At 52.5% G+C, this 7785-nt stretch overlaps 1 protein-coding gene across 1 annotated transcript in view; it reads left to right on the forward strand.

Moving 5' to 3' along the window:
• Nucleotides 1-5368, forward strand: part of GBF1 (golgi brefeldin A resistant guanine nucleotide exchange factor 1) — a 109231-nt gene extending 103863 nt beyond the window's left edge. Inside the window, exons 30-39 of the mRNA XM_023741009.1 lie at nt 268-493; nt 1171-1331; nt 1466-1712; nt 1845-2050; nt 2884-3034; nt 3142-3272; nt 3477-3578; nt 3853-3966; nt 4108-4579; nt 5088-5368. Coding sequence (XP_023596777.1) covers nt 268-493; nt 1171-1331; nt 1466-1712; nt 1845-2050; nt 2884-3034; nt 3142-3272; nt 3477-3578; nt 3853-3966; nt 4108-4579; nt 5088-5368 — 2091 coding nt within the window. The remainder of the gene's footprint in view (nt 1-267; nt 494-1170; nt 1332-1465; nt 1713-1844; nt 2051-2883; nt 3035-3141; nt 3273-3476; nt 3579-3852; nt 3967-4107; nt 4580-5087) is intronic.
• Nucleotides 5369-7785: the final 2417 nt, after the last annotated feature.

Raw genomic sequence — 7785 nt, forward strand, 5'->3', positions numbered from 1 at the left:
GTATCTTGCTTGTGATATTATACTATAGTTTTGTATAATGTCACCATTAGGATAAACTGGATAAAGTGTATAAGGTATCGCTCTGTATTATTTCTTACAACTGTGTATGAATCTACAATTATCTCAGTAAAATTTTTAATAAAAGGAAAATACCACTAGCAGTGCCCTAAGTTAGTTCCTAGCCAAACTCTCCTCACTGGTGGGGAAGGAGACTAGACAGGAAGCTGTGTGCCCACTTCCCACTTCCTCTCCTGCTCCCCACCCTAGGTACTGCTCTCCCTGCGCATTTTGCTGCTGATGAAGCCCAGTGTGCTGTCCCGAGTCAGCCACCAGGTTGCCTACGGGCTCCATGAACTCCTTAAGACTAATGCAGCCAACATCCACTCAGGAGATGATTGGGCTACCCTATTCACACTGCTGGAGTGCATTGGCTCAGGCGTGAAGCCTCCAGCTGCCCTGCAGGCCACAGCCAGGGCTGATGCACCTGATGCAGGTAAGCCCGTTCCCAGGGAGACCCACACTGGCAGATAAATAGTTACAGCCCCAGGGGCTGGGGCAGGAAAACAAAACACAGGTTATTGCATTTGGCAAATTAAACACTCCTGGCTTCTGCCATCTCCTTCCAGTGCCCACTGGCCTCTCCCTACTACCCGTTAAAACCCGTTGTTGTTGAGTCGATTCCGACTCACAGCGACCCTATAGGGCAGAGTAGAACTGCCCCACAGAGTTTCCAGGGAGCACCTGGTGGATTCAAACTGCCGGCGTTTTGGTTAGCAGCCATGGCTCTTAACCACTATACCACCAGGGTTTCCTAGTACACACAGGTCAAATAGCATGAAGGCAAGTAGGCAATGGAGAAGGCTATGAAAGCCAGGCTTCCTGCTCCCCTGAGGACTATTTTCCCAGACACTATGTCCTTGCCACCACCAACCTCTACCCCCTACAGCTGCTACTAGCTGCCATCAGGAGCCCAAATTAGCCTGCTGCCCTATCTGGTCAAGAGAGAAAATGTTGAGCCCATCCTTCAACTCTCTGGTGACAGGGCTGAAACTAAGCCAGGTCAGAGAGGGGAGGTCAGGCTTAGCACCCTTCTTCTGAGAGCCTAATTTATCCCTTATCCCAATGTCACCATCCCCACCTTGACTCTGCCCTTCTCCCTGCCTGGCCCAGGGGCTCAGTCAGACAGTGAGCTCCCATCCTACCATCCAAATGATGTGAGCCTGGACCGAGGTTACACTTCTGACTCAGAGGTCTACACTGACCATGGCAGGCCGGGCAAGATACACCGATCAGCCACAGATGCTGATGTGGTCAACAGCGGTTGGTTAGTGGTGAGTGAGGGTATGGGCAGAGGGTGAGTTTTACTTCCTTGGCCTTTGGGAAAGATTCCTAATCCTCTGAAAGGGCATCAGTGGGGTAGATTGAGGTCAAGCCTGGATACCCAGCTTCTCTGTGTACTTTTCAGGTGGGGAAGGACGACATCGATAACTCCAAGCCAGGGCCTGGGCTCAACAGGCCAGGCTCTTCACCCCTGGTCAATCAGTACAGCCTAACAGTGGGGCTGGACCTGGGGCCACATGACACTAAGTCCCTGCTCAAGTGTGTGGAATCACTGTCCTTCATTGTGCGTGACGCTGCCCACATCACACCTGATAACTTTGAGCTCTGCGTCAAGACCCTCCGCATCTTTGTGGAGGCCAGTCTGAATGGCGGTGGGTCACCTGATGAAGGGGCAATGGGGAATAGCCACATGAATATACAGGGAGCGCATGGAGACGGGAGGAAAAGGTAGGGTATCTGTGCACATAGATGTGGAAGTGTGACCTGGGTCCGGCTCTGCTTAGGGTACAAGTCCCAGGAGAAACGGAGCAAGAGTCACAAATATGACAGCAAAGTAAACCGCTTCAAGAAGAAATCCAAGGAGGGCTCAGTGCTTCGACGGCCTCGAACCTTCAGCCAACATGCTACTCGGGGCGGGCATAGTGATGATGACGAGGATGAAGGTGTGCCTGCCAGCTACCATACGGTGTCTTTACAGGTCAGTCAGGACGTAAGTATGGCACCCTTTACTTCCTCTCCTCACCCTGCACCTGATGTCGGGAGCCCGAGTGGAGCCAGGGAAAGCAAGGGCTGAGAGGAAGGGCCCATGTTTCTTATCCCAGGTCCTCAACCATCATCTTCACATTATTCCCCTTATCCAAGACCAACTGTAACTCTTTTTTCACTTAAATTTATTTTTAAATTAAAGTTTATCTATTTTTTGAATAGGTAATATATGCACATGGTTCAAAGTTCAAAAGGTATAAAAGGATAGAGAGAAAAAAGCAAGTCTCCGTTCTATTCCTGTCCCTAGCTACTAAGTTCCCCTCCCCAGGGACAGCCACTGCCACCAGTTTCATATGTAGCCTTCCAGTGTCTATACAGGCATATAAAATGTATTTAATAGAATAACCATAGAAAAATTATGTTAAATCTGGCCATTTTGCCCATCAGAACCTCTGAGTCTGAAGTTTGCTTTCTGTTTTTAAAATGAGATTAACAAAAAGAGGCTTTTTCTATCATGAGAAGGTGTGAAATAGAATTGAAAAGAAAGTTTTCTCACTATGTAGCTCAGTGTTATTACTTAGTCCATGCACCTCCTAAAATCTCCTCTGTCTTGAGTAATACCTGACCCACACTTTGGGAAGGAAACACTACCCAGGACTCGGGCAACCAGCTCATAAAGTCCAGGAAAGGGGTACTGTTGAGAGGAGTGGAGTATGGCATGATTGGTGCTAGGGCCCTCCCTGAGGACTCAGTCAGGGACAGTGGGGGGGGCGGGGCGGGGAAGAGGGTTTTCCAGGCCTAACCCCACTCATTTCCTACCCTTTCCTGTGATCCCAGTTGCTAGACCTGATGCACACCCTGCACACGCGGGCGGCCTCTATCTACAGCTCATGGGCGGAGGAACAGCGCCACCTGGAGACAGGTGGCCAGAAGATCGAAGCAGATTCCCGCACCCTCTGGGCCCACTGTTGGTGCCCTTTACTGCAGGGTAACCCTCAGGGGAGCAGGCAGGGAAAGGGGCAGGGGTAGAGCTGGAGCTTGAGAAGCACCCGGACTAGGGGCCTGAAGGGATCCTGACCCTGTTCTTGTTCTCAGGCATTGCCTGCCTGTGCTGTGATGCCCGGCGCCAGGTGCGGATGCAGGCACTGACCTATCTGCAGCGAGCACTACTGGTACATGATTTGCAAAAGCTGGACGCCCTGGAATGGGAGTCCTGTTTTAACAAGGTAAGACTTCCCGATGGTCTTAAGATAAAGTTTAAATCTTTAAGTCAAGGAGAGCCAGGTAGCCTGAAGAGCCGCTAATGTCAGTCCTCAGCCTGTATCATATGCTTTCCTCCTGCTCTGTACCCATCCACCCCAGCCTCTGGCTTCCTTGGGGCAAAGCTGCCCAGCTGACCCTGCTGGAGATGTTGGATATTTACCCACCAGGTGCTGTTTCCTCTGCTGACCAAGCTCTTGGAGAACATTAGTCCTGCAGATGTGGGCGGGATGGAGGAAACTCGGATGAGGGCCTCCACACTGCTCTCGAAGGTACTGCTTGCCATCCTATGCCCATCTCCTCTGGCCCATTCTCCCCACACCTACCTCTTCCTAAGAAAGGAAGCCAGGGCCTCTGGTAGGACATAGGGATGCAGGGTAGATGCTCAGGACCCCCAACAATAGAGACTCAGCAGGACCCAGGGACCCAGGAGGATTCTGGCTCTCGGAGATCCATGCAAGATAGGGCAGACGTGCCTCCCAGGCTTGGAGAGGGGTGCAAAAGGCTCCTACGCTACCCTCGGCTGAAATGGCTGGCGGGCCGTAGGTCTTCCTGCAGCACCTGTCTCCACTGCTGTCACTCTCTACCTTTGCGGCCCTCTGGCTTACCATCCTGGACTTCATGGACAAGTACATGCATGCAGGCTCCAGTGACTTGCTGGTATGTTTCACCTCAGCCTATGCCTGCTTCCTCTCTTACCTGCTGGGAAGACTTGCTGGTTCCCCCCTTGGTAGCTACCTCCCCCTTGCCATACTTCCCCATGTCTCCTTTCCTGTTCTCATGGTCCTGCTGCCCCTGCAGTCAGAGGCCATCCCTGAGTCTCTGAAGAACATGCTCCTGGTGATGGACACAGCAGAGATTTTCCACAGTGCAGATGCACGAGGAGGTGGCCCTTCAGCCCTCTGGGAAATCACATGGGAGCGCATTGACTGTTTCCTGCCCCACCTACGAGATGAGCTCTTCAAGCAGACTGTCATCCAGGGTAGGGGGTTCAGCCTAACTTCAAGAAGGACCCATAAAGCTCTTAAGCCTGGAGCTGAATTAGTTCTCTGTGCCCTAAGTTGTGGAAAGACTGGTGGGCAGCCAGGGCTTTGCTGGAAAGCAAGCACTAAGAGCTGTCGTCTGGATTCTCTACCCTCCCCAGACCCCATGCCTATGGAGCCTCATGCCCCAAAACCTGTGGCCTCAGCCCACCTGACTCCTGCTGCTGGCGACACCAAGACACCTGGCCATCCACCTCCCCCAGAGATGCCCTCTGAGCCAGGAGCCTGTGGTAAGTCCCTGTGGGTTAGCCTGCTGGGTATTGGGCAGGAAGCAGGAGGCCTAAGAGGAGGCTCAGGGTAGCTTGGGGTTGCTGCTGAGCATGGGCTGTGAACCAGGGAAAGGAGGACCCAGAGAACCCTGCTTGCCTGCTCTTCCTGTGGGAAATGGCAGGACCAAGTAAACTATGATGAGCTAGCTGCTTGACATTTTCAGGCTTGGGAGGGAAAGGCTGGGGCAGGGACTTGGAATGAATACAAAAAGGTTGCCCTTAAGGGATTCTAATAAAGACTAGACCAAAATTAACCTGACGAGGGGTGGGTGGTAGAGCAAAGGAGGTGCAGGGTAGACATTAGGTGGTTGGACATTGGAATGAGTTTTAGGACTCCTAACTATTTAGCCTGGGTTGAGTCATTGGCTCACAGGGATGGGGAAGAAGAAGGGATAACTAGCTGGGGAATATGAGAGTTATCCTGTGTCAGCAAGGGAGTCTGACTGCAGCCACTTTGCTCTCCCGATAGACTTTGAGAAGCCTGAGGGCCCCCGAGCCACCAGTAGCAGCTCCCCTGGATCACCAGTGGTCTCTAGCCCCAGCAAGCTCAGCCCTACCCCAGATGGGCCTCCACCCCTGGCTCAGCACCCCCTGATCCTGCAGCCCTTGGCCTCCCCACTGCAGGTGGGTGTGCCACCCATGACTCTTCCCATCATCCTCAACCCTGCACTCATCGAAGCCACCTCACCAGTGCCCCTTCTAGCCACACCCCGCCCCACAGACCCCATGCCCACCTCCGAGGTCAACTAAGGCAGAAATCAGGACCAGTACTTCCTACCAGGCTATCCTCGCACCCCCCACCCCCAGCTGTCCCAGGAGCCACAAACTCTACAGGCCCAGCCCGAGCTGCTGTTGCTGCCACTTGGATGAGGACCAGAAAAAGAGGAAAACTTTTACAGCCCCTCCTGGGACGTACAATCAGACTGCAGGACCTCCTTCCTCCTCTGCTCTCCATTCCTGGGGGCCCAACCTGAGAGCCCACTCAGGTATCATCTGCAGCCTCTGCCTCCAGCCTGGCAGCTCTGGGCAGGCATCACTGTGCCAACCCTGTGGTGCCCATGTGTCCCTCCTGCCATGGTCAGGCAATGAGATCCAAGCCCAACCACTCTGCACTTTCGTTTCCCTCTCCCATACCCACTCCCATCAGCCCTGGGCCACCTCCTCCAGTTCTTCCTCTTTTATTAATTAGTTGGTCAGTTTGGAGAGTTGATTGGCACCATGGTGGGTGGACAGGTGGGGCTGGGCAGTGGGGACTGTCCACAGGAGCATGTACATATGGAAAAACAGGACAACAATGGACTTTTATGATGTAATAAATATCTTAGTACCAACATCACTGCCTTTCCCTCCAGCTTCCTTCCTGAGCTTGTGGGTCAGGGTACCATGTCACTGGGCTGCCCAGGGCTTTTGGTCCTTGCATGAACAGAGGTACAGTGAGGCTGAGCCTACCAGTGGTCTGGCCACATGGCCCCTGGCCATTAGCCAGCCAGCCACATGGCCCTGGCCATTAGCCAGCCAGCCACATGGCCCCTGGCCATTAGCCAGCCAGCCACACGTCAGGACTGGCATCAGGAGTGAGTCCTTCACCAGTGCTTCCACCCCTACCACCACTACAGCAGTGCACCCTTGTTACCAGTGTGCCAGGGGCTTGGGCAGTGTCCTCTCTCTAACTTCTCCAAGGGAGATACCCCTAGACTACCTGGACTGGGGTCAGAGGGAAGATGAGTCAGAGCTGAGCTGTAGTTACTCAGAAGATTTCCCTGCAATGTGCCTCATGGTCCAGGTGCACAAAGAAGCCCATGGAGGGGGGACCATCTTGTTCACAGTTGTGTGTTTCTGGGTATAAGACATTCGTTTTGGCCCCAAACTGAGAAGGAACAATTTCTCCCAGCCCCATAACCCTCATCCATCCCAATCACTGGGATGATGCATGATTAGAGGGCCCCTCCCCTTCTTTCTCTGTGAGTGAGGGTAAGACAGGTAGGAGTGTGCATGGGGCAGGCAGTGTGGCCCTGCAAGGAGTGGGCAGGGTTGAGGTGCTGTGGTTGGGAAGGAGAATGTTGTGTATTAAGCCTTCCCATATAAAGCATCTATATCGTCTTGGCCTCCTCCTCTCAGGTGGGGAATGGTACCCTGTTGTACTACCAGCTGGCCTCCCTCATGGAGAGTTAGGGGCACTCACTCTCTTCATTGGGGCCTATCTGGCTGTATGATAATCAGTACCTCAGGCTTCTCTTTGATCAGCACTTTTATGTGGGTGTTGTGGGAGTTTGGACCTCTGTAAGCACCTCCCTCGGGGGTAGAAAAGGGCCTCTTAGAAACGGGAACAGCCTGATGTGGAAAAATACTAAGAGATGAGACCTAAAGCTCCTAGACTACATTCTCCCTCTTCCCTCCCTTCTTCCCCAAGTCCAGACCATGCTCAGTTTCCATACTACCCAGAAGCCATGCCTGACCCCGACCTTGGGACAAATTAGGAGGAGCAGGGGATAGAGCTAGGGGCAGAGGGTAGAGCTAGGGGCTGTGATCTATGGCCAGGTAGACACTAGAATCCTTGGCCTCAGCTATAGTGTCTCTGTCCAGAGCCCCACAGGCTCTGCCTTTAGACGCTTCCAGGGGGGTTTCCCTTTGAGGAAAACAGTGTTGGCTGCTGCAAACACTATAGCTACCAAGCTGTGAACAAAGGAATATGACAAGCCTATGTCCCTCAGTTGGTCTGCAAAAATTAGGAAAGAAGCTAGAGAGATTGCAAACTGACCCTCTCCTCACTGGGTGGCAAAGAAAAACATTTGCCGGAAGTCTCATTCTGTTATAAAAAGAGCAGCTGACGCATGCATGACTTGTGTTGTTGACAGTGTTGTCTCTTAGAAGGCAGAGGAAGCTACAAGAGGAACTACTGCTCACTCCTTAATTCTGACCAACAAGGAAGAATGGCTTGGTGATATGGAAGTGACAAAAACCTTGGGGGAAAGTGGTAGTGTAACTAGAGGAAAATGCTGGTCTTAATCACATCTCCTACCAGAACTCTAGGAGGGCAGATTTCAGAAAGTCAAGAGGAAAGCTAGAGATGGCTCCGTGACCTAAGAGGCTCACATGGAGAGCTGACATTTGTAGAGCACCATTATGTGTCAGTATTAAGTGCAATGCTCAAGCAACCTTTAAAGGTA

This window comes from Trichechus manatus, unplaced genomic scaffold, assembly GCF_000243295.1.
Source record: "Trichechus manatus latirostris isolate Lorelei unplaced genomic scaffold, TriManLat1.0 scaffold00007, whole genome shotgun sequence".
Classification (NCBI taxonomy): domain Eukaryota; kingdom Metazoa; phylum Chordata; class Mammalia; order Sirenia; family Trichechidae; genus Trichechus; species Trichechus manatus.